The sequence below is a fragment of the Scyliorhinus canicula genome, chromosome 10 (genome assembly GCF_902713615.1).
Source record: "Scyliorhinus canicula chromosome 10, sScyCan1.1, whole genome shotgun sequence".
Taxonomy (NCBI): Eukaryota; Metazoa; Chordata; class Chondrichthyes; order Carcharhiniformes; family Scyliorhinidae; genus Scyliorhinus; species Scyliorhinus canicula.
The window spans coordinates 153400814-153425599 of NC_052155.1; the positions used below are offsets into that span (position 1 = coordinate 153400814).

General features: G+C 46.9%; 1 protein-coding gene across 1 annotated transcript in view; it reads right to left on the reverse strand.

The window, feature by feature from the left end:
* Positions 1–8685: 8685 nt before the first annotated feature.
* LOC119972721 (cyclin-dependent kinase 13-like) overlaps positions 8686–24786 on the reverse strand; it is a 96771-nt gene continuing 80670 nt past the window's right edge. The window contains 6 exon segments of the mRNA XM_038809933.1: positions 8686–11355; positions 11357–11568; positions 11571–12167; positions 17049–17052; positions 23113–23151; positions 23153–23565. Coding sequence (XP_038665861.1) covers positions 11248–11355; positions 11357–11568; positions 11571–12167; positions 17049–17052; positions 23113–23151; positions 23153–23565 — 1373 coding nt within the window. The 3' untranslated portion in view covers positions 8686–11247.

Here is a 24786-nt window from a genome sequence, read left to right on the forward strand (position 1 = left end):
TCTTCAACATCATCTGATCCCCCCTCCCTATCTGTGAAAATCAACACAAAGTATACATTTAATTGGCCCGGTTTGCTTATTTTTTCTCTAGATCTTTAGACCTTTGTGCTTTCCTTGATTTTGCTTGCTAATATTTTTCGTGCCCACTCTTTGCTTTTCTAATTCCCTTGTTCATGTCACCCCTGTATTCTCCATACTTCTCTAGGCTTTCTGCAGTATTTGGCATCTGACATAAGCTTCTTGTTGAATGGCAGCGCAAATGGCAGTGCAGACTCGATGGACCGAATAGCTCCTGTTTCTTATGGTCCCCCTTTTAATGCCTCATTCTAAAACCCTTGCTCTGGGTCAAACTTTATTCTTTTCCATAATGATGCAGAAAAAATTGAATTATGACCACTACCACCAAAATGCTTCCCATTGAAACCACTTTTTAATCAATCCAGCTTCATGCCCTAAAACTAAGCCCAAAACTGCCTTTTCTAATTGAGCTTATCTACTGGCTAAAACCATTCTCCAGAACGCATTTTAAGAATTCCGATTTCTTTTATACCCTTTATACCAGGGGTGGGCAAACTTTTCCGTACAAGGGCCACATTCAGAAATTCACAATTTTAAAGGGCCGCATAGTATATTAATTAATAGTCCCGGTTGTAACCAATTAGCGTGCGGCATATACCTCAGCGCTTCCCCGGCAGCATCTTGCCTTTAGCCCTCTTTTTCTCTACTTTTCAAAAATGGCGCTTCACCCGGTTATGATTCTGGGCGCCTCATTTAGAACATAGAACAGTACAGCACAGAACAGGCCCTTCGGCCCTCGATGTTGTGCCGAGCAATGATCACCCTACTCAAGTCAATGTATCCACCCTATACCAGTAACCCAACAGCCCCCCCCCCCCCCCCCCCCCCCCCCATTAACCTTATAAAAAAAAATTTTTTTGTTTTAAAATGACTTGATCTTGGTGGGCCGCATAAAGACCTTTGACGGGCCACATGCGGCCCGCGGGCCGTAGTTTGCCCACCCCTGCTTTATACTAACTACCCTAATTAACATGAAGGTCGTTTAAATCCCCTAGTTGTTGCTTAATTGGCTCTGTATTTTGCCAACATATCTGCACTTACGGATTCCCTCTGACAGGGAGTCTATAATATACACACAGCAATGTGATTGCCCCTTTGTTTTGTTCCAGTTTAATCAAATGACCTAATTCAATGGTCCTTCTAGCATATTGTTCGCCCTCTCAGCTGTGACCATTTAACTAATGTTGCAACCCCTGTGGCAAAATGGCCAACGGCCTGAATCTTTGGTCTGATATGCAATTGTATACTTTAAATTAGGAATTGGACACTTGAAATTAAAACCGCAGGCACACAGATCTGATGGAAATTCAAACAGCCAAGTTGGAATATACTGGACAGAGACAAACAGCCTGGGCAAGTCTAGACCTGTCCTGTAAACAGGAAATTGGAAGATAATGAGCCCCATTCAAATGGGTCGATTGTTGTGCATTGCCCAGAGGAAGCCAATTATTTCTGGCACCTAAATTTCCCACCATTGTCTTATGTGGGATGTTTACGTGCAGACAATACACCAGGAAATGGACCCCTTGGGGGTTCCTGTGTCCTGCACAATTGCAATCGGCAACTCCATTGGGTGTTGCAATCCCCACCCAGCGACCTCATTTGCTGAGGGCCAGAGAAACCTCTGGAAGGGTGCAGAGAGCGGGATAAGAACATAAGATGCCTAGGGAGCCTCTCCAGCGAAGAGTTGACACAGAGGCAGTGGTGAAGACTTGACAGTGGACCAGAGAACGGACGGAAGAGACCTGTCGTGATCCTCACTTGAGTGTGTACAGAAGGGGCTGATTGGAAATGGAAATACCACCAGGGGGAAGCACGGGGACGTACAAGAGTGACCCCTCACTTTGGCTGAACAGACGGTGAGGAGAACAGGGACGGAAGTGAGCTCAGGGCTATTAGTGTGGTCAGGCCTAGTTGCAGAGCATAGAGAAGTGTAACCTTTACAAGTGCAGTTCTGTAAGCAAGAGCTCACGCAATCATTTAAGTTGTGTAGCACAATAAACCTTCCTTCATCTACTGGACGACTTCTAGCATTCTTTCCAGTAACATAACATGGTACAGGAGTGGCTTATTTGAACAGCACTAGATAGATCAGGTTAGAGACCAGAAAGAACCAACGCAACCAGCAAAAGCAAAAGCCCGACTGTGGAAGACTTTGCAGCATTTTGATTCCAGACAACCTACTGAAGCGATGGATCGCACGCGACTTCCAGAGATGCTGAAAACTACTGGTAATTTAAATAGTAACTGGAAAATGTTTAAACAGCAGCTTCAGATATACATGGCAGCTATGGACTTAAATGCAGCCACCGATGATACAAAAATTGGACTATTACTCTCATCGGCAGGCCAGCAGGCGATAGACATTTATAACTCTTTTACGTATGGTGATACTGAAGGTAAAACTAAATATCAAGTGATAGTGGCAAAATTTGATGACCACTGTAAATCTCAATCAAATGAAATCATGGAATGATTCAACCTGCATAACCGATTCCAAAAAAACGGGGAGACTATCTCCAATTTTGTCACAGATCTCCGCTTGCTAGCACAAGACTGCAACTATGCTGATGTAACAGACTCAATCATCAGGGATCAATTCATTTATGGTCTTTCCGATGAAAATCTAAGGGAATCATTAATGTTGCAAAATGACTTAACACTAAAAACCACAATAGCAAAATGCTTACAACAGGAGCAGAAAAATCAGCAGCACCTGGAGCTTCTTGAAAAACAAAACATGGCGAAAACCCACCACGAGGCAGACGTAAGAATGGTGGCCTCTCCTCACAGGCCTTCTCTTCCGGTGGCTGGCGGCCATAACGGCACGTCTGCGCATGCGCGCAATCCGGACAGACACGACCCCGGAAGGACGCGGTACGCGCAGGCGCATTACCCACAATACCAGCCCCAGTATGAAAATCGCGAACGCTACAAATGCGTGACATCACGGACGTCATGACGTGTCACCACTGTGACACCGCCCATTTAAAAGGGCAATGTCCTGTACAAGGGAAAGGGTGTCTAAAATGCTCCAAAATGAACCATTTTGCCTCCCAGTGTCAGTCCACAGCCAAATACTACTCTTCAATGCAAAGGCATGGAAACTTTAAACTACGCACAGCAGATGCAATGGACACTCCGACACCCGAAGAAAATTTCTCCCACCACGAAGAATTCCATCCCGGGAGAACACGTATGGCGTTGGAATCAAACGCCACAGCGGAACCACATGAGCTGACCACACAGCCTCGATACGTGCATGCCATCGAATCCACAAGCGAATGGAGTGCCACGGTGCAAGTCAACAACTCCCCCATCACGTTCAAGCTGGACACAGGAGCATCCGCAAACTTGATGACAAGCAAAGATCTCGCATCCATCCCAGGGACACACGAGATGCTACCTGCTGCATGCAAGTTAACAGATTACAATGGGAACTAGATCACCTCGAGGGGATCCTGCCACCTACAAGTAGTCAACAAGACAGTCACAACAGGACTACGATTTGAGATTGTGGGCGACAAAAGAACTTCTCTGCTAGGTGCTGAAGCCTGCAAGGATTTGCGGCTAATTCAAAGGATCTTCATGCACGCGGCTGACTCATCACGACTGGCCGATGACATACAGCTGCTTCTCAGTGAGTATCCCGACATCTTCTCTGGCATGGGTACGTTACCCTACAAATACAAAATCCTGCTCAAAGAGAATGCAATACCGGTCATTCATGCGCCAAGGAGGGTACCAGCTCCGTTGCGGGACAAGCTAAAAGCTGAACTCCAACGCCTCCAATCTCAAGGCATTATATCACAAGTCACACAGCCGACTGACTGGGTCAGCTCGTTGGTGTGTGTCAAGAAGCCGTCTGGTGAACTCAGAATCTGTTTAGATCCCAAGGATTTGAACAAGAACATTCGCAGGGAACACTACCCTATCCCCAAGCGAGAGGAGATAACGAGCGAAATGGCACAAGCTCGCATATTTACCAAACTTGAAGCCTCACAGGGCTTCTGGTAAATGCAGCTCAATGATTTTAGCCGACTGCTGTGTACCTTCAACACGCCGTTTGGACGGTACTGTTATAATCGGATGCCCTTCGGGATTATATCTGCATCCGAAATATTTCACCGAATAATGGAGCAGATGACAGAAGGCATTGTCATGCGGCCACATGACAAGAAAGCGGTGCTCAGGTTCCTGGGATTCATCAACTTCCAAGGCAAGTTCATACCGAACCTAGCAGCACAGACGACGACGTTAAGGCAAGTGATAAGTAAGGACACGGAGTTTGCCTGGACCCAACATCACCAAGATGAATGGGATGATCTGAGACACCAATTGATGGCAGCTCCAATGCTGGCATTTTTTGACCCGGCAAAACCTACAAAGATCTCCACCGATGCCAGTCAACATGGAATTGGTGCGGTGCTACTGCAACAGAATGACCAGTCGGACTGGGTCCCAGTGGCTTACGCTTCGCGAGCGATGACCGCCACAGAATGCAGGTACGCAGAGATAGTGAAGGAGTGCCTGGGGTTGATCACAGGCGTGACCAGATTCCACCACTATGTGTACGGTCTCCCCACATTTCTCGTGGAAACTGATCATAGGCCACTGGTAAACATCATCAACAAAGATGTCAATGATATGACGCCGCGCCTACAACGCATGATGGTGAAGTTGCGGAGGTACGACTTCACGCTGGTCTACGCCCCTGGTAAGGACCTAATAATAGCTGACACCTTATCCCGAGCCATTGACGCTGACAATCCGCCTCCGGCTTCCACTAATGATGTGGAAGCTATGTGTGAGGGAGTGAGTGAGTGTGTGTGAGAGTGAGTGTGTGTGACTGTGTAGAGGGTGGGGTGAGTTTGTGTCTGTGTGTGTGTGTGTAGAGGGTGGGGTGAGTGTGTGTGTGTGTGAGTGAGTGTGTGTGAGTGAGTGTGTGTGTGTGTGAGTGAGTGTGTGTGAGTGAGTGTGTGTGAGTGAGTGTGTGTGAGGGAGTGTGTGTGAGGGAGTGTGTGTGTGTGAGTGAGTGTGTGTGTGTGTGTGTGAGTGTGTGTGTGTGAGTGTGTGTGAGGGAGTGTGTGTGTGTGAGTGAGTGTGAGTGTGTGTGTGTGAGTGTGTGAGTGAGTGTGTGAATGTGAGTGTGTGTGTGTGAGTGAGTGTGTGTGAGGGAGTGTGTGTGTGTGCGGGTAGAGGGTGGGTTTAAGTGGGGAGGGAGGTTAGGAATTAGATAATAGTCAATCTGTTGTATTTGCTGCACATTTAATTATAGTTCGTGTTATCAATAAAATTAATTGTGTTTATATTTTTTTTTTAAAAATGATGTGGAAGCTCGTGCACAGTGGTGCAGGAAGACACTCCTGGCAACGGACGAGAGGCTGCAGCAGATTTGTCAGGCGACACGGAAAGATGCCACCCTCCTTCAAGTCATGCACAACCTTCAGCATGGCTGGCCAAGAGGGCGGTGCCCACAGTTCCAAAACGTCCAAACTGAACTGTCCATGGTGGATGGCAGCATACTGCGGAATGACAGAATCGTCATCCCACTGGCGCTCCGGGCGGACGTGCTCCGCAGGATTCACGAGGGGAACCTTGGTGCCAAAAAGTGCAAAAGGAGAGCACAACAATCCGTTTATTGGCCTGGGAAAAACGAGGACATAACGAACATGGTGCTCACAGGTGACACGTGTCAAAGGCATCGACCGGCACAATGCAAGGAGCCACTGCAGCAGCACGAGATGGCGTCGTCACCGTGGGACAAAGTTGGCATAGACTTGTTTCACTACATGGGCCGAAACTATGTTCTGCTCATCGATTACTACTCCAACTTTCCGGAAGTACTGAAACTCCCGGATCTCACAGCGGCGTCAGTCATCAAGGCCTGCAAAGAAACCTTCTCCAGGCATGGCATCCCACAGACAGTCATGTCCGACAATGGTCCTTGCTTTGCCAGCTGGGAGTGGTTGGAATTCGCAAAACAGTACAATTTCAAGCATGTGACGTCGAGTCCACACTTTCCTCAATCGAATGGCAGGGTGGAGAAAGGTGTCCACATTATTAAACAACTAATCAGCAAGGCTGCTGACTCAAAATCCGACATACACTTGGACCTCTTGTCATACCGTTTGTCGCATTTGAGCTCTGGGCTATCACCGGCTCAAATGCTCTTCCATAGAGATGTGCGGACAACACTACCGGCATTAAACTTCGCCAATCCCGATCACTCGCCAGTCCTGGACAAGATGCGTCACCGAAGTCAGGTACAAAAGCAGCACTATGACTGGCAGGCAAAAGTACTGCATCCGTTAGCAATCAATGACACGGTGAGGTTGCGACACCTGGCTGGGGGTTGGTCTAACGTGGCGACGGTTCTCCGCCAAATATCGCCACGATCTTATGTTGTGAAGTCTGACGATGGAACATTGTTTCGACACAATCGCCGAGACCTGCTAAAGGTTATTCCTCGTCAACCTGCATTTCCAACATTAGATCTGCGGGACTCTGTCATGCAACATCCTGGAACTCCAGCAGCGGGTGTCCACATGGACGTAAAAGACTCTGGATCTCCATGCCCACTCAGGAGGTCTACCCGGATCAGACGTGCACCCAGCTGTCTGAACTTGTGAACATGGACTGACACTATCATTGCTCTGCTCTGTCTTTGTATATAAAACTAACTGTGTTTGAATTTGTGTTTAGTTACGGCTCTGCAACTATGAAAAAAAAGTGAAAAAGGGGGATGTAGTGATCCTCACTTGAGTGTGTACAGAAGGGGCTGATGGGAAATGGAAATACCACCAGGGGGCAGCACGGGGACATATAAGAGTGATGCCGAAGGCCCTCCCCCTCACTTTGGCTGAAGAGACGGTGAGGAGAACAGGGACGGAAGTGAGCTCAGGGCTGCTAGTGTGGTCAGGCCTAGTTGCAGAGCATAGAGAAGTGTAACCTTTACAAGTGCAGTTCTGTAAGCAAGAGCTCACGCAATCATTTAAGTTGTGTAGCACAATAAACCTTCCTTCAACTACTGGTCGACTTCTAGCATTCTTTCCAGTAACATAACAAGACCCACCTTCATAGATGAGGGCCCTGAGACGACAAGAGGCTCAGAAGTTTGGTCCCCGGAGCTCGATCAAGTTCATCGGCACGGGTAGTATTAGAATCTTGGGCAAACTATATTTGGGATAATTTGGTGAGAATAACTTTTTTATTATGTATGTGAATAAATTTGGGTTAAATCGCGAACCTGTGTTGGTCCTTTGTTCATCTCGCAAATAAGGCCACCTGGGTAACACGTTTTCCTAATAAACTGATCAAAGTGTCTGATAATTTATGGAAAACTCTTCCTTTTTAATCATAGATATCATAGAATCCCTACAGTGCAAAAGGAGGCTATTCAGCTCATAGAGTGTGGACCAATCCTTCGAAAGACCACCCACCAAGGCCCAATCCCACGCAACCCCACCCAACCTATGGGCACTAAGGGACAATTTAGCATGGCCAAACCATGGAGCATAATTACAGAAAGCTGGGTTAAAGTATATTTTTGCTAAAGAGAGATGTTGAAGCTTCCAAATTTCAAACTATAACAATCTACAGGAGATAAGGGTGCTGGTTGGCAAATTAACTCTGCTTGGCTAAGATGTTGACATGAAACAGGCAATGGGAAACAAAAGGCTCCCCAAACCCCCAGGTAATTCAAAAAAAAGTGCAAGGGTAGACCATAATCCTTTTGTTTTTGGTGAAAAACTAGCAATCAATTTAAAATAACCAGTTGAACTTGCAATGTGGCTCATTTACACTTGAGAAATGACATACATTCATGTGGGGATGTGCTCTCTGCAGGCCAAGGGAATATTTTCACGCCTTGCACCTTTTAAAAATTAACCTGCAGCTTGTGTAGCCTGTAGTTCACTGTTGCTTTCTCTATGGTATTGCCTCAGCCAGTCAAATTGCCAAGAGTACTCTTTCTCCTTTTGTATAAATTGTGGTTGTTTGAAATGTGGCACTCTTGCATTTGTCCTAATGAATGCAAGATGAAATGCTTTGGCAACATGTCTCTCTTTTCAGTAATAGTTATGTTTTGTACCACCAAGTGACTATCAGCATTATATTCTGATGACATTTAAATGCCTTAAGTTTCATCAGGGAACCAGTTTTTTGCTTTGGGTTATTGAGAGGCGTGTAGTGAACCTTTACCCTGACAACATGTAATAAAGGTCAGCTTTTTGATTTAAACTTTCAATGGCTGCTGTCCATTTGTCTAGTTTCAAAAGCTAATACTTGGGTCCTCAATCTTTGATTTTTTTATTCAATTGTTCCATGAATCTGCTTTCACTGCCCCTTTTGACAAGTTTTCCAATCATTCACCACATTCTGTGCCCCTAGAATGCCTGCACAACTTCTCTTACTGAGGTTTGAGCCACTTTCCAATCGTTTAATGATCTTAAATGCTATCGATAAAACCTTTCCCTGATGTATAATAAATTGTTACAGCACAACTAGAGCAGATTTAAACTGCTGGTTGCTATTTAGCTCCATATTTAGCAGGCTGACATCCAACGGATTCCAACATCCATAGGTATTGTAGACAAACAGAGGCTCTGCAGAAATTAATCTCCATCTTTATTTACAGATCCATACAAAATTACAATGCCAGAATTCAATCTTTTAACAAATTACGCGAAACTCTTTGAAAAGGCCATCGTATTCATAAAACATATTACAGTATAAATAGTTTTTTCTTTTTTTTGAATTCTTCTGAAGTGGAGATGAAATAAGTCAACAGAAGACATCCTGAAAATGTGAAAATAAAACAACTGATTTAGCTTGGGAGGGCAAACATTTCACACCTGGGTTTGCGTTAAAATATGAATGTGTCCATTTATCCCCGAGTATATTACAATTTTGGAATGATGTCTAACCTGTGCCTTCTATGTATGACAGTGAAACTTAAACAAAAAATACAGGTCTCAATTTATACAAATGTGTCAAGGTTTCCTGCATTATTTCACCACAATAGATATGAATGTCCTGTAATGTTTGGGCACCTGAGATCTTTTATCATACTGTAAGCATAAAAGTCAGGAGTGCAAGCACAGGAAATGGAGCAATACAAAATAAACTTGAAATGTACATTTATTATTTCAATCAACAAAATGTTCAGCAGAGTACAGAAACTGTAACTGATTCATAACAGGATTGTGTCAGTGGAGAAAATAATGCTTCAAAAACTGGAAAATCTGCAACTCAGCACACAGACCAATTTTCTCCCACCAAAGGGCAATTAATATCCTTGCATATTTGAACTGCACTGAGATCAATAGGGCTATAATTTTATACATCTATGCCAGATTAGTTCATGGTTGGAAATTTGCTCATCACAAATAGACTAGAATGGTAAGTTTGCTGATCATATCATTTGAAATTCTGCAGCGTGAAGTATTAATTTTGGCATTCATTTTCACAGGTGTGTTGGTCATTGACATGCTTTTGATGGGATTGAACCAATACAAAATATGCACGTTTGTAAAGTCAAGCATGCCAGCGGAACACACAGCAGCTATTTCACGGTAACGATACGTAGTGCGGATTGGGCAAAGTAGGAACTGGTGCTTGAATAACTATGTTGAGCAGATCAGTGAACCAGGACCAGGGGTATCTTGTCCTACAATGATCCTGTCTACCAAAAACATACCGAACCCCGCATACAATTTTTAACTTCCATATAAATTGAACGGCAGGAATTCGTGACAGTCAACTTATCTGCAAAACGTTAACCTCATGAGGAGTTTTGGCTGCAACTCATGTTAAGGTCTTTTATGGTCCAAGGACAAAACAAAACTTTAGAAACAAAAAGTCCATTATATATTGGCTTTTTTCAAATGGAATCTGTTCCATCTTTAGTGGCAGAAGCAAAGTTAAAAGAAATGCCTAGAACAAGTATAAACCGAAGTAATACTTTTGTTACAGGTTGCCTCTTGACTATTTTGGATTATTTTTAACAGATAATGAATGCCTCTAAATGAACAAGGTCTCAGGACCTCTTTAAAAAAACAACCATGGTGCAACTAAAGTGGGTTATGAACTTGGTTTGTGATTGAATTACAAAGTCTTCCTTTATAAGTTATCACATACATGAAGTTTTACTTCAAATTGTAACTACCAATGTAAAGGACATTGCCATATTTTGTGATGTAAGAATTACCTTGTACCACGAATTGTTGGGATAAGTTCACCAAATGTGCATAGATCTCCATTGAAGATGCCCCCTTTTCCAAACCTAGCTTGTATTTACTAGACAGCATTATGAATGCAAGTCATTTTTTACAACAAACAGACGTAAATTGCCCAAATGAATGAATAAAAAGACCCACAGAAAATACTGATGCAACCAGTGGTTTGTTGCTTTTTATTTTTGTATTTCTTATTTTAGTAAGAATTGTCCGAAAAAAAAAGTAGAACTACAAAACAAGGCAACAATTCAGTTTGTATGGACTTTACTCAAAGCTTCTGACGACTTTTTGTTTTAAAAAAGGACCACATATCTGCTGTCCTTCTATAAATAGGGTAAACCAAATTGGTGTTTTTAGCTCAGATACAATGTGAATTCATCACATTTGCTTCAATAATGCCAAGCTTAAGAACTGACAGTTACCTGCCAATAATAAGATTTTTTTTAATAAAAGCACACTACTTAAGAGCCTTGCAGAGTCTAGCAGCTCACAGATTGTAGACAGTTGGTCCAAACTCATAGAAGCAATTAATGTACAGAATTCTTGCCAATGTTATGACCATGGTCTTGCTAGGTTTTAGCCAAAAGTACCTCAAAAGTCAGCCAGCCTAGAAACACCATTCTCTTCAAAACTGCTATAATACAAACGGGTATAACTGGGTCAAAAGGGGAAAAGTGATGTACAATCATAAAAATAATCTTTTAAAAAACAGAATTGCAGAACGGAGGAGAAGAAAAATATTGCAGTTCATGAGAGAAGCCTAGTGTTTTCTTCATCACTTCTCCGCATGTACAAACTGGTTTTGCAATGGAATACTTCAAATTTGTCAATCTAATAACTTTTGTATTCAAATGTACATTTTACATTTTTTAAAAAATCCCTGGTACAAACCACAGCTATGCAGAGGACTTCCCAGCTGTTTATCAGTGTATCATTCATGTATACTATATAAGTCTGGTTTGGAAATCAATATGGTAAAACCTCTGCCTCGTCCTCCTATTGTTGATGTGCTAATACGGCCACCGTAGGCATGAGAATAAACCTGCTCCACGCCCAGGGGATCCCCAGTTCTGTCCATGAAGAGGGCCACTGGCGGCTAGGTTATCTTGTCTGTTGGCAACATACCCATAATTCTGCAGTTTTGTGGCAAGAGGCACATTTGCATTGTTAGTACTTTCAGGTATTGCTGCTGGATTACTTCCACTACTGCCCAACGGGGGCATAGGACTGCGGCTGTATTCAAATCGGTGGCTTTATCGCCTGTAAACTGCATAGCACTGCTGCTGAGATAACTAATCCCTTCTCCATAACCTGTGACTGAGCTAGAAAAGGCCTCTGAATAGCCAGAATGCAAGTGCGCACTACTAGCATGAGATGATGGAGCACTGAATGCAGATGATACATTATCCAGAAGCGAGTGACTGGGGGCATCCGCACTACCCAGGAAGGTTGCCCTTCCCCCACTGCTGCCAAGTCTGCTGGTGTACCCATCACTATTGAAGTTATTGGACGAACAGGATGCCCCAAATCCATCCCCGTAATCTGCAGCACTTCTAAGGTTACCACTTGATCGATAGTCAATAGTTGTCTGTCCCTGTTCCTGGGCTTGGTGATGAGCTAAAAGCTCTAAAAGGGCTGCCTTCACCCCTGCAGTTGGATCACTCGTGGAGCAAGGAATGGCACTGTGCTGCTCCTCAGCCTGAAAGTTCCCATCTGATGAAGCAGGCGGTGGCTCTGGTGGCTCCGGAGGTCTCTGGTCTGGAGGCAGGATTCGAGGATGTTCATGTACAGGTGATTGGTCTGGGATGCTAAGATCCGACTGTCTAGTAGAGTCATCGTTGAAATCTGAAACTACATACATTGGAATTTTGACAATTACATAAAGCAAAGATGTACAAAAAGGTTCAACATAAACCTAAGAATTAAGCCGATAGATTCTAAACCATACACAAGTGCATTAACCTCAATTTATACCCAAAATGGTCAAAAGCTCAAAACACTAAATTCCGTACTTTGCAATAAGCTCAGAGAAAATTTCTAATTATAGTTCTCTGAACTTTCTACCAGTGGTCGCCATCTCTGGCTCACAACAGAATTGTCTCCATAAGCAGACAGATTCATCAATGCATCGTGCCTCTGTCCTTATAACTGCTGTACTCAAAATGAACTATTATCCTTTTCAGAAGTTCACAAAACAATTACAGGTGAAGATGGCCATTTCTTCAGTGATTTCTTGGCTTTTGTTTCCACCAGTTCACCCAGCATGTATTTACTGATTGTGTTTGTATTCACGCTTTTAGTTGTAAATTTATCTTTTATTAGTTGGAACCATATCACCTTGGCCTTAGTGGAATTTAGTTTGTGCTAAATTTCTGAATCTACCTTTTCTAGAGTTTACCATCTTGCATTTAAGATTACCTCTCATGCACCTCTTTACAAGGCTCAAAAGCTAAAGTTTCTCCTTTTAACTCGATGGGAATCAGTATCATGGCTCTTGTCTGAACTGCCTCCAAGACTCAAATAACTCTCATGTCCCAGTGAATACGAATGACATTGGTACCAGAGCACTGTATGGATTGGCCATGCTAAAATTGTCCATTTGTGTCCAAACATGTGCAGGTTAGGTGGAGTTATGAGGATAGGGCGGGGGAGCCTAGGGTGCTCTCGATGCAGACTCGATGGGTCAAATGGCCTCCTTCTGCACTGTAGGGATCCTATGAACTTCCATACAGTTTTACTTTAATGTTGCAATATCGGGCATCCGCGATCAGGTGGACTGATTTCCACATTCCCCAATCACCTTCGGAAGATGTTCAATGGTATATTATCAAACAAATGTGTAGACTAAATTTAACAGTTAAGAGATTACATTTAATACACAAATAATAAAACACAGATCCTAATTTTTTTTTTTAATAATTTTTATTGGAATTTTTGGAAAAATATATATCAACAGAACAATATTAACAATAACAATAATACTAAACACCCCCCGGCACCCGTAACAGCGCATATAACAAACCCCCCCCCACCCCAATAAACAACAAAATAAATTAACAATAAGCATATTAACTTAAACACTATCCCCCTAAACCCCCCCCTCCTTTCCCCTCCCGGGTTGCTGCTGCTGCTGACCTAGTACCTTATCGTTGAGCCAGAAAGTCGAGGAAAGGCTGCCACCTCCTAAAGAACCCTTGTACCGACCCCCTCAGGGCGAATTTGACCTTCTCCAGCTGAATGAAGCCCGCCATGTCATTAATCCAGGTCTCCACGCTCGAGAGGTCTCGCATCTTTCCACTGCAGCAAGATCCTCTGCCGGGCTACTAGGGACGCAAAGGCCAAAACATCGGCCTCTTCGCCTCCTGCACTCCCGGCTCCACCCCAACCCAACCCCAAATATCACGAGTCCCCAGCCTGGATTGACCCTGGATCCCACCACCCTCGACACCGTCCTCGCCACCCCCTTCCAGAACTCCTCCAGTGCCGGGCATGCACAGAACATATGGGCATGGTTCGCTGGACTCCCCGAACACCTGACGCATTTCGCCCCCAAAGAACCTACTCATCCTAGATCCGGACATGTGGGCCCGGTGCAGCACCTTGAACTGGATGAGACTGAGCCTCGCACATGAAGAGGAGTTCACCCGCTCCAGGGCGTCCGCCCATGTCCCCTCCTCAATCTGCTCCACCTTCCACTTAGCCTTCAGCTCCTCTACCGATGCCTCACCCACCTCCTGCATTACCTGGTAGATGTCAGACATCTTCCCATCCCCGACCCACACCCCCGAAAGCACCCTATCCCTTACCCCCCGCGGGGGCAGCAAAGGGAACCCCTCCACCTGTCGCCTAGCAAACGTCTTGACCTGAAGGTACCTGAACATATTCCCCGTGGGGAGCTCAAACTTCTCCTCCAGTTCACCAAGGCTCGCGAACCTCCCGTCAATAAACAGGTCTCCCAACTTCCTAATGCCCGCCCTATGCCACCCCAGGAACCCGCCATCCATGTTTCCTGGGACAAACCGGTGGTTCCCCCGCAGCGGGGCCTTCACCGAGCCCCCCCTTTCCCCCCTGTGTCGCCTCCACTGCCCCCAAATTTTGAGGGTAGCCGCCACCACCGGGCTCGTAGTGTACCTCGTTGGAGGGAGCGGCAGCGGCGCCGTTACCAGTGCCTTCGGGCTCGTGCCTCCACAGGACGCCATCTCCATCCGTTTCCATGCTGCCCCATTCCCATCCATTAGCCACTTACGTACCATCGAGACGTTAGCCGCCCAATAGTACCCAGAGAGGTTGGGCAGTGCCAGCCCCCCTCTATCCCTGCCCCGCTCCAAAAGACCCTCCTTACCCTCGGAGTCCCGTGCACCCAAACAAATCCCAGAATGCTGCTGTTCACCCTCCTAAAAAAGGCCCTCGGAACGAAAATGGGGAGGCACTGAACAAAAACAAAAACCTCGGGAGCACCGTCATTTAATGGACTGTACTCTACCCGCCATCGACAACGGCAACATGTCCCACCTTTTAAATTCCTCCTCCATCTGCTCCACCAACCTAGTATAATTGAGCTTGTGCAGAGTCCCCCAGCTCCTAGCCACCTGAACCCCCAGGTACCTAAAACTCCTCACTGCCCTCTTTAGCGGGAGCCTACCAATCCCCTCCTCCTGATCTCCCGGGTGTACGACAAAACAGCTCACTCCTTGCCCAGGTTCAATTTATATCCCGAGAAACTCCCGAACTCAGCAAGAATCTCCATCACCTCCGGCATTCCCCCCACCGGGTCTGCTACATACAGCAGCAAGTCGTCTGCATACAGCGACACTCGGTGCTCCTCCCCACCCCGCACCAGACCCCTCCACCTCCCCGACTCCCTGAGAGCCATGGCAAGAAGCTCAATTGCCAACGCAAAAAGCAAGGGGGACAGGGGGCACCCCTCCCTCATCCCACGATGGAGTCTGAAGTACTCGGACCTCCTCCCATTTGTCGCTACACTCGCCATTGGGGCCTCGTACAGCAACCTCACCCATTTAATAAACCTCACCCCAAACCCGAACCTCTCCAACACCTCCCACAAGTACCCCCACTCAACCCTGTCAACGGCCTTCTCCGCATCCAATGCCACCACAATCTCCGCCTCTCCTTCTGCTGCCGGCATCATTATCACATTTAGCAGCTTTCGCACGTTAGTGTTCAGCTGCCTCCCCTTCACAAAACCCGTCTGATCTTCATGTACCACCTCCGGCACCCAGTACTCTATTCTAGTGGCCAAGATCTTCGCCAGCAACTTGGCGTCTACATTCAGCAGTGAAATCGGCCTGTATGAACCGCACTGCAAGGGGTCCTTATCACGCTTTAGGATCAGGGAAATTAGCACCCGAGACATCGTCGGGGGCAAAACACCCCCCTCCCATGCCTCGTTGAAGGTCCTTACCAACAGGGGGACCAGCAGGTCCGCGTATTTCTTATAAAATTCAACCGGGAACCCATCCGGTCCCGGCACCTTCCCCGACTGCATGTGGCCAATCCCACTGACCAGCTCCTCCAACTCAATCGGCGCCCCCAGTCCCTCCATCTGCTCCTCCTGCACCCTTGGAAATCGGAGCCGGTCCAAAAAACTCTCCATTCCCCCTCCCACCGCCGGCGGCCCCGACCGGTACAGTTCCCTATAAAAGTCCCGAAAAACCTCATTGACTTCTGCCCCCTGCCGCACCACATTCCCATCTCTATCCTTCACTCCACCAATCTCCCTAGCCGCGTCCCGCTTACGAAGCTGATGCGCCAGCATCCTGCTAGCCTTCTCTCCATACTCATAGACCGCTCCCTGCGCCTTCCTCCACTGTGTCTCCGCCTTTCTGGTGGTCAATAAATCAAACTTGGCCTGCAAGCTACGCCGCTCCCCCAGCAATCCCTCCTCCGGGGCCTCCGCGTACCTCCTATCCACACTCAACAGCTTCCCCACCAGTCTCTCCCTCCTCTCCCCCCTCTCCCTATGAGCTCGGATGGAGATCAGCTCCCCCCTAATCACTGCCTTCAGAGCCTCCCACACCATCCCCACCTGGACCTCCCCAGCATCATTGACCTCGAGGTACCTCTCGATACATCCCCGAACCCTCCTACACACCTCCTCATCAGCGAACAACCCCACGTCCAGATGCCAAAGCGAGCGCTGGTCCCGCACCTCCCCCATCTCCAGATCCACCCAATGCGGAGCATGGTCCGAAATCGCAATAGCCGAATACTCGGCCTCCTCCACCCTCGGGACCAGTCCCCTACTCAAAACAAGAAATCAATGCGGGAATAAACCCTGTGCACATGGGAGAAAAAAAAGAGTACTCCCGAGCCCTCGGCCTCCCGAACCTCCAGGATCCACTCCTCCCATCTGTTCCATAAACCCCCTCAACACTTTGGTCGCCGCCGGCCTCCTGCCTGTCCTTGAACTAGAGCGATCCAGTATCCACGCGATAGAACCGCACCCCGACCCACACCAACTCCTCCCTAGCCAAACCAGCAGCAACCCGGTATCCCCCCCCCCCCCCCCCCCCCCTTCCCCCACCCCCTCCCCCTCCCCTCCCCCCAGGCTAGGACACCTCCTAGCCGCGACGCTCCCTCCATAGTACTCCCGTGAGCCAGCTGACTTCTGCTGACCCTGGCAGCTCCCGCTCTAACTCCAACCCCATCCGATATGAGGTCCCCCCTCCTCCCCTGCATCAGCTCCTTGGCACCGCTTCAGCGCGGGAAAACCGGTCTAATAACCACGCCCCTCTCCACCAGCTCCACCCCCTCGTCAGAAACCAGAGAAAAGCCTGCGCTTTCACACTGCCCCACCCCACCAATGCAGCTCCCAAACAGCAGTCCCAACCCAACTCCGTGCAAACAAAGACACAGATCAACCACAAACCCCAGTACCCCGCCTTAGAACACAAAACCATAACCCATATCGTCCGAAAAGCGAGAGAAAAAACAGAAACAAACAGAATAGCCAGCTACAGCATAAACAGTGATACAGAATTAGAAAAACTCCCACAGCCCCCAATCTCTAGTTCGAGTCCAGCTTTTCAGCCTGCACAAAGACCCACGCTTCCTCCGGGGCCTCAAAGTAGTAATGCCGGTCCTTGTAGGTGACCCACAGGCGGCAACATGCCGAACGTCACCTGCTTTCCGTGGAGCACCGCCTTTGTCCGGTTAAAACCCGGCTCTCCGCCTGGCCACCTCCGCACTCCAGTCCTGGTAGACACGCACTACCGAATTCTCCCACTCACTACTCCTCACCTTCTTGGCCCATCGGAGAACACACCCCCGGTCACTGAACCGATGGAACCGCACCAGCACCGCCCGCGGGGGTTCATTCGCCTTAGGCCGCCTGGCCAGCATTTTATGGGGCCCCCTCCAGCTCCAGGGGCAGATGGAAGGATCCTGCCCCCACCAACGACTTCAGCATCACGGCCACGTAGGCCGGCAGGTCCGACCCCTCCAGCCCCTCCTCGAGTCCCAGGATCCGCAGTTGTTCCTCCGTGACCGAAGCTCCATCTCCTCGAACCGATCTTGCCACTTTTTATGAAGCGCCTCATGTATCTCCACCTTCCCCACGAGGGCCTAAACCTCCTCCTCGCGCTCAGAGGCGTGCTGCTGCAACTCAAGTATCTGTGCACCCTGGGTTGTCTGTGTCTCCAGCAGCCCACTAGTCATCACCTTCAGGGATTCCAACAACTCCCCTTTCAGCTCCGTGAAATAGCGCAGAGCTACTGCCGTTTTTCTCCTCGCCCCACTCCGAGTCCGCACCATAAATCCCGGGGGTTTTTGCTCCAGACCCCTTTATCCACCGGGAATCGTCGAATCAGTGCCGTTTGGGGCCCTTAAAAGAGCCCACAAGTCCTATTAAAGCGGGAGCTGCCGAACATGCAGCTTAGCTCCGCATGGCCGCAACCAGAAGTCACAGATCCTAATTTTAAATGCTGTACTTTTACAAATAGAATCAGTGGTAAAGAGATTTTCAAAATCCTTTCCTAGGAACTATACCTTATGCAAATGAAGATGAAAGCGAAAATTTTAAGCAGGTTATCGGAACAGAGAACCTGGAAATTCTACTCACAGAACTCTTTAGAGATTGGAGGACAAGTTGGTAAACCTATATCCGAAAAAAACACACGTCCCCGGGTTTTAAATATGAAGGTATGAGTACAAAACCAAATAAACTTTTATAAGCCTATTTGGAGTATTATGTCCAAGTTTGGGTGCCACACTTTAGGAAGGGTGCCTGCATGAGGGGCATTCAAAATTGTGGGGTTAGCCAGAGGGCGCGACCTACTGGCTGCTCCCGGGGCACCCCGCGGCCAGTAGAATATGGATGAGGCAGCTTCCAGGATTTACCTGGCTCGCCACGCCTCATGAGATCTCGTAAGAAGTCGTGATCTGGATCATGCCCATTTTGGGCTGATCGATATTTGTCAAATTTGCAGATTAGAGTCAACAGCTAGTCTCACTAATATTCGCTCGTCTGATCTACCCGAGGCTTTGGGAGCTAACCCCCTTTGCCTTGAAGAATCATAGAAATTAAAGCGCAGGCGGCCATTCAGCCCAACGAGTCTGCATTGGCACTTGGAAACAGCACCCTACCTAAGCCCCCACACCTCCACCCTTTCCCCGCCTAACCTTTTTTTGGATACTAAGGGCAATTTAGCGTGGCCAATCCACCTAACCTGCACATCTCTGGACTGTGGGAGGAAACCGGAGCACCCGGAGGAAACCCACGCAGACACGGGGAGAACGTGCTAACTCTGCACAGTGACCCAAGCCGGGAATCGAACGTGGGATCCTGGAGCTGTGAAGCAATTGTGCTAACCACTGTGCTACCATGCCCCCTGTACGCCCAGATCTTAGCCAAGCGCTGTTCAGAACTGGTCCACACAAATGGGGACTAGGCGGGATGGCACTTGGTGGGGGCGCATGCTCCGAATCACCCAGGGGACTGGAGGTACTTAGCCTCTGGGCAGGGTGACATGCTGGCATTGCTGGTCCCACATAGGCACCATCACTTGGGCACCCCGGCAGTGCCACCAGCATGCCAGCCTGGCAAGGCCAGTGCACCAGGCTGGCATTTTGCAAACACAAGGATTGCGCCTGGGGGGTGCCCTGTAACCCCACCCAAGGGCAATTTAGCACAGCCAATCCATCTAACCTGCACATCTTTGGACTGTGGGAAGAAACAGGGGCACCAGGAGGAAACCCACGCAGTCACGGGAAGAAGTTGCAAACTCAGTCACCCAAGATCGGAATCGAACCCGGGTCTCTGACACCGTGAGGCAGCAGTGCTAATCACTGTGTCACCCTTGATTAGATTCCTAATCAACCTCAAATTTGTATCACAAAAGCCCCTTTCATTGCAGAAACTGCCTTCCTCTATGACATCTCACTGAAGGTTTGGCCAAATGATAACAAATTAGTATGTTCTGCTGCTTCCCTCTAGCTGCTGTTGAGTCAAATACTCTTGTAACACTAGCAAAGCCCTTTGACCTGGTTAATTTCCAAATACAAGCAGCATGCAAAACCAAAACCCTGTACCCAAGATGACCCAAGGACGTTGATGGATCTAGTCAGTTTATGCATTTGCCCTGCCCTCTTCACAGAGCCAAAAGATTATCCAGGGATCGGTGTTGGGCCCACAATTGTTCACAATTTAGATAGATGCTTTGGAGTTGGGGACCAAGTGCAATGTGTCCAAGTTTGCAGACGACACTAAGATGAGTGGTAAAGCAAAAAGTGCAGAGGATACCGGAAGTCTGCAGAGGGATTTGGATAGGTTAAGTGAATGGGCTCGGGTCTGGCAGATGGAATACAATGTTGGCAAATGTGAGGTTATCCATTTTGGTAGGTATAACAGCAAAAGGAATTATTATTTAAATGATAAAATATTAAAACATGCTGCTGTGCAGAGAGACCTGGGTGTGCTAGTGCATGAGTCGCAAAAAGTTGGTTTACAGGTGCAACAGGTGATTAAGAAGGCAAATGGAGTTTTGTCCTATAAGGTGTTAGTGAGCCACACCTGGAGTATTGTGTTCAGTTTTGGTCTCCTCACCTGAGAAAGGACATAATGGCACAGGAGGGTGTGCACGAGGAGATTCACTAGGTTAATCCCAGAGCTGAAGAGGTTGGATTACGAGGAAAGGTTGAGTAGATTGGGACTGTACTTTGTTGGAATTTAGAAGGATGCAGGGGATCATATAGAAACATATAAATTATGAAGGGAATAGATAGGATAGATGCGGGCAGGTTGTTTCCACTGGCGGGTGAAAGCAGAACTAGGGGACATAGCCTCAAAATAAGGGGAAGTAGATTTAGGACTGAGTTTAGGAGGAACTTCTTCACCCAAAGGGCTGTGAATCTATGGAATTTCTTGCCCAGTGAAGCAGTTGAGGCGCCTTCATTAAATGTTTTTAAGATAAAGATAGATAGTTTTTTGAAGAATAAAGAGATTAAGGGTTATGGTGTTCAGGCCTGAAAGTGGAGCTGAGTCCATGTAAGATCAGCCATGATCTCATTGAAGGGTGGAGCAGGCTCGAGGGGCCAGATGGCCTACTCCTGCTCCTAGTTCTTATGTTCTAAAGGTGCAGCTGACTGAAGCCAGTTTTGAATTAGATTTATCTATCTGAAGTCTCAAGGACTTTTAAAAATTATTTTATGGGATGTGGTGCCATTGGCACGGTCAGCATTTGTTTCATCCCTAATTGCTCTCGAGATGCTGGTGGTGAATTTGAACTGATGCACGGTGCTGCTGGAAAGGGAGTTCTAGGTTTTTGACCCAGCAACAAGTGAAGGAATTGCAGTACAGTTACAAGTCAGGATGGTGCGGAGCTTGGAAGGAAACATGCAGGTGGTGGTTTTCCTATGGATCTATGTCCATGACCTTCTAAGTGGTCGAGGCCACAAATTTGTACGTGTGTGTCGAAGAAGCTTTGGTGAGTTGCCGCAATGCACCTTGTATAGGGCACACACTGCTGCCACTGTGTGTTGGTTGTCGACGGAGCAAATCTTTAAACTGTTTGATTGTGCCCTGGACAAATGCACTGCTTTGTCTTTGATGGTGTCCAGCTTCTCGAGTGTTTGCTGGAGCGGCACTCATCCAAGTATGTGAAGACTATTTATCACACTCAGACTTATACCTTGTAGATGGAGAGGCTTTGGGGAGTCAGGTGGTGAGTTACAACCCTCAAAATCCTCTAACCTATTCTTGTAGCTAGTGCTTATTCAGTTAGTATAGTTCAGCTTCTGGTCAACTATAACACCCAGGACATTGATGGTGGGAGATTCAGTGATAGCAATGTCACTGAATTTCAAAGGGGGCTCGTTAGGTTCTCTTATTGGAGGGGGTCATTTCTGGCAATTGTGGGTTATTTGACACTTATTAGTTCAAGCCTGAGTGCTGTCCATGTCTTGCTGCACATGGACATGGACTGCTTCAGTATCTGATGAGCTGCGAATCGTACTAGTCATTGCGCAATTATCAGTGAACATCCCTATTTTTGACCTTATGAAGAACAGAAGGTCATTGATTAAGCATAGTTGGGTTTGGGACACTACCCTGGATCATATCCTGATACTGTGATAGTTGGCCCCCAAAAACCATCTTCCTTTGTACTAGGTATGACTCCCACTAGTGGAGAGCTTGCCCCTGATTCCTACTGGCTTCAATTTGGCAGGGCTCTTGTCAAATACTGCCTTGATATTAAGGGTAACCACTTTCATCTCCCCTATTATGCAGAAGTCTCATTTTGGGACATTCAATGTCCTACCGACTCAAATGGTGAAAACATTTGGCGGTGCTGCAACGGCTTCATATAGACAGGAAAGTCCCTCATTTGTTCTGATTACATTGTTGTCATCTAGGCAGTAGGTGAGATTGCTTTGGTCTTCACTAAAAAGTCTGTAAAACGGATTCAAAATCTTTGCTGCAGTTATTATTCAGCAACCCCATTAGAAAAACATACACAAAAGACAGGCAAGGATGGGGGTACGCTCAGCTGTGGTACTTCACAAGTCAAATTAAAACGTACTAGTTAGACTTGCACATTGATGGTACATGGGAAGGAATAGAATCGAACCATTAGGATGGTTCGGCATGTGGCGCAGTGGTTCACTGGGACTGCGGCACTGAGGACCCGGGTTCGAATCCCGACCCTGGGTCACTGTCCGTGTGGAGTTTGCACATTAGAACATAGAACAGTACAGCACAGAACAGGCCCTTCGGCCCTCGATGTTGTGCCGAGTCATGATCACCCCACTCAAACCCACGTATCCACCCTATACCCGTAACCCAACAACCCCCCCCCCTCAACCTTACTTTTTAGGACACTACGGGCAATTTAGCATGGCCAATCCACCTAACTCGCACATCTTTGGACTGTGGGAGGAAACCGGAGCACCCGGAGGAAACCCACGCACACACGGGGAGGACGTGCAGACTCCGCACAGACAGTGACCCAGCCGGGAATCGAACCTGGGACCCTGGAGCTGTGAAGCATTTATGCTAACCACCATGCTACCGTGCTCCCCATTCTCCCCATATCTGCATGGGTTTCACACCCACAACCCAAAGATTGCAGATTAGGTGGATTGGCAATGCTAAATTGCCCCTTAATTGGAAAAAAAAAATTGAGTACTCTAAATCTCCATTTAAAAAAGGATGGGCTTTGCTTGTATACAATGTGTGAGAAGAGAACTGCCACAAATGTTATCATTGGTAGTAACATCTAAAACAAATTCATCCAAAGTGAAAAAGATCACATGCTCACATACCAGCGATAGCAGCGACAGGCTCAGGAGGATCCAGGGGTTCTGGTGGTTGAGCCGGGTACCTCGATATCAGTGGCAGTAGTCCTCTGGCTCTGCGACAAGTTTCTTTTTTCTTTTGGCTGCGGTGTCTTAATCAGCTGAGCTAGTAAAACAGCAAGTGCGCTCTGGATGGCTGCCTGAGCAGCATCAGGCTCACTTTTCGGTGCTGGCTGTGTCACAGGTGGCGGGGGTTGAGCTGTCACAGATGGTGTTACCAGTGCGGGTTTTTCTACCTCCTGTTGCTGTTTGGCAGCTGCCACCAGGACTCCAGCTGGAAGGTTAATTGTGCTGAGTTGCTGCTGGGTCTCAGGATTCACTTTAATATTCAGGATTTGAGCCAGGTGTGCCAAGCTAAGACTGTTCTTGGATCTCAACAGATTCAGCAGGATGGCCAGATCAGTCTGGTTCAGTGGCTGTCCAGTGCTTTTACTCCCTGCAGAAAAAAAAAATCAAATCGCATTAACTGCCCAGCAAATTGAAAGGCTTTAATAGCAGTGACTTGTAAATTAAGCCTTAAAACAAAATTGTGGCAAACCTTAAACATGCAAAGCATGTTAATAAATATGGTAACAGACCATATGGCAACGGTTAAATATTACAAATATAGGTATATATGACAACTGCACTGGCTAATTATGTTATGCATATCAAGCAAGTGTAACCATACTGGATAATAATGTTAAACAAATCAAGTAAATATGGTATCCTCAGCAAGTCATGATTGTCAAATGCATTTGGCAAACATTCCTTCATTAGTTATTGGTGAAAAATCCTTGAAAGACAGCAATCTCAAAACCTGGTTACATAATGCAAAGACTGCATGGCATGGGGAGGTGGGGACAGCAAAGCATAGGACCACGTAGTAACTGGAGATTAGATAGTGGGAACTAACAGGCAAGTTCTATATCCATGGACACCTTCCCCAGAGCACTGAGGGAGGCGATAGAGTTAGAAATAACAATTATGTGGGATCACAGAAATTACAAGGAGGTCGAAATTAGGTTTTGAAATGGATATTTGCTAACGTATAAAACGTGGTTAATAAGGTTGGTCATCCACAGATGCAAACACAGACATATGGAAATATAATATAGTGATAATGGAGTTCAAGCACAAAAAAGGGAGGTTTGGCCACGTAGTAGTCCTCAAGGCAAGGTATACAGGGAAGATGGGAAAGAAAAGGAGAGTTTGATTAAGGGTGATGTTATAGAGAAAAAGAAAACGCCCTTGAGGAAGCAAGGACAAAAGTTGGAAGAAGCTATTATGCTACTTGATATAATTTATAGGCTACCAAAAAGTGAGATAGAGGAGCAGATATCATGGAGGTCAATCATGGAGGTCAATGAACTGTCGGGTTAATAGGTACCTTAAACGACCCCAATATTGAATGGGGCAGTGTTTGTGTTAATGGCAAAGAATGGATGAATTTCTAAAATGTCTTGACATAAATTTCTCGATCAGTATGATTTAAAAAAAATAAATTAGTGGTACCGCATTCATTGTATCCCACTAAGGGGTAATTTGGCATGGGCGAATCCACCTACTCCGCACATCTTTGGGTTGTGGGGGCGAAATTCACACAAACACAGGGAGAATGTGAAAACTCCACACGGACAGTGACCCAGAGCCGGGATCGACCTGGGACCTCGGCAGC